Genomic DNA, 1,984 nt, shown 5'->3' with positions numbered 1-1,984 from the left:
TTCCTCTGAAAGGGAAGCAGGGGGGACATGGGCCTCACAGGAGTCAACAGTCCAGGCTGGAGAGTGAATCTCCCCCCCCCTGCCCCCCCCCCACACACACACATACACTTCCTGCAGCTCCTTCAGCTCTGCCATTTGTGCTTCTGGCCAGATCATTTTCAATAGTGTTTCACACACTTACCACTGAGAGGGGAGGGATGACTGTTTTTTCATGTATGCGTTTTTTTCAAAGGCGCTTTCATAAGCTGCTCCCAGAGGGGAGGCTGGAAAAAGAAACTTAACAGCTGTATCATTTTGAGCCTCTACCATGCGCTTCATACTGATAAATTCTTGATTTTTGGTTCGATCTATGTTGGATACTCATCACGGCCTGACGACTTAGGTTCCATGATCACCTTTTCTTCTCTAGAGGAGAGAATGGGCCCAACGTTTAATGGGCGAGAGCAGAAGAAAAATTTGTTGTCAGGATCGGATTGTCTGCAAACCGCCGTGCTCCTTCGGACATCTTTCTGCTCAGATATGCTGGGAACGGCCTGGCGCCAGCACGGTGTCCCTCCCAGCCCTCAGCCTGCACCAGACCCTCAGGGAGGTAGGTGTCTTCCAAAAGATCCGTAGGACCTCAGTGACCCAGCCCCTGAGCGTTCCACACTGAACACCCCTGGGTTATGGACTAGGCAGTGCCACTTTGGGCAACTGAACTTGACCCAGTGGCTGCGGGTCCCAAGCTTCTCAGGTACTGTCGACAGCTATGTGAGCAGCCTGGGGAGGAGAACCCCTGTATTAGCTAAAACTACAGCCCAGATGAGTCAGTATTTTCTGCTACGGTTAAAATTAAAAGTAGGATACTCTTCACGTCTCCATGGTAACTTACTATGGATCTGTATTCCATCTACGAAACTCTTTCTTGACCTATCTATGATTTCTGATCCGGGCCTGAATATATACTGAGAAGCCATCAGAATGAATTCAGGCTCCTAGAAATATCTATGTCCCCTGCACCTGGTTGTTCCGGCGGTAGACTCTGCCTCTGACCCATGCCATGGTGATACTGGAGCCCCTCAGGTACCTGGAAACATTAAAATACCGTAGTATCTCAATTAGCCGGATAACTCCGGATTTAGGGTTGTCATGGAAACTGGAACCTTGGTAACAGAGAAGTGAGGCGGTTCCTCTCCCTTCCAAGCACGCAGCACCGCTGTCCCTAACATACGCCAATTTTCAATGCCATGGCCTTGCCTAAGCTGGGCCGTTTTATTTTATATCCACCTTCAGGAACCTAAATTTTCTTCTAAAATACTGAGAATCTGACCTGAATCTGAATAGGAGATGCACACACGTTTCTAGCCATGGACTCAAGTATTAAAATTGAAAACTGGCAGTACGGGTGATGGTTTTGACTATGGCTGAGAGTCAGATTAACTCGAATTTCAACCTTGAATTTCCCATTTATACGTTTTTTGACCTGGTGACTTATTTGCCCTAAGGTTCAAATGCCTTCTGTTTAAGGTGGGCTCAAGGATGCCTCGGAGAGTCATGAAGATTGGCCGAGAGGGCAGCTCAGGCGCGGTCGGTGACACTAAGGCGCCGCTCAACTCCAGGGGGCGGCACTCTCACGGACGTTGTAGGGGTGGGGCTCCTGAACCGGGGCGGACCCAGTGACCCGGCAAAGGCCCAGTTCGTACATTTATCACTCATTCGGTCTTCTCGTGATAGAACGATCGTAAATCAAGTCTACGAAGAGGTCCAAGAATGGGGCCCCTCATTACCCGAGCCCTGCGGCCTCGGTGCCACCAGCACCACCGCTGGGGTCCTGCCGAATCCCAGAGGCCTGTTTGGTGTGAAAGCCTCGGGACAGGGAGGAAGCCAAGCAGAGACACGCGCCCCCACATTCCCCGAGCTCCCGGGGCGCGCACTCGCCCGGAGCGCCGGGCCTCGGAGTCCTGGGCCACCGCGGTCCTGGAAGGGCGGGCGAGCGGCAGCCGTG

General features: G+C 52.1%; 1 protein-coding gene across 1 annotated transcript in view; it reads left to right on the top strand.

Annotated features, from left to right (window-relative positions):
• The first annotated feature begins 339 nt into the window (after positions 1 to 339).
• ETS2 (ETS proto-oncogene 2, transcription factor) overlaps positions 340 to 1,984 on the top strand; it is a 19,014-nt gene continuing 17,369 nt past the window's right edge. The window contains exon 1 of the mRNA XM_023525954.1: positions 340 to 589. Coding sequence (XP_023381722.1) covers positions 434 to 589 — 156 coding nt within the window. The 5' untranslated portion in view covers positions 340 to 433. The remainder of the gene's footprint in view (positions 590 to 1,984) is intronic.

The sequence above is a fragment of the Pteropus vampyrus genome, unplaced genomic scaffold (assembly GCF_000151845.1).
Source record: "Pteropus vampyrus isolate Shadow unplaced genomic scaffold, Pvam_2.0 Scaffold655, whole genome shotgun sequence".
NCBI classification, from domain to species: domain Eukaryota; kingdom Metazoa; phylum Chordata; class Mammalia; order Chiroptera; family Pteropodidae; genus Pteropus; species Pteropus vampyrus.
This window is presented reverse-complemented; position numbering and strand designations above follow the sequence as displayed.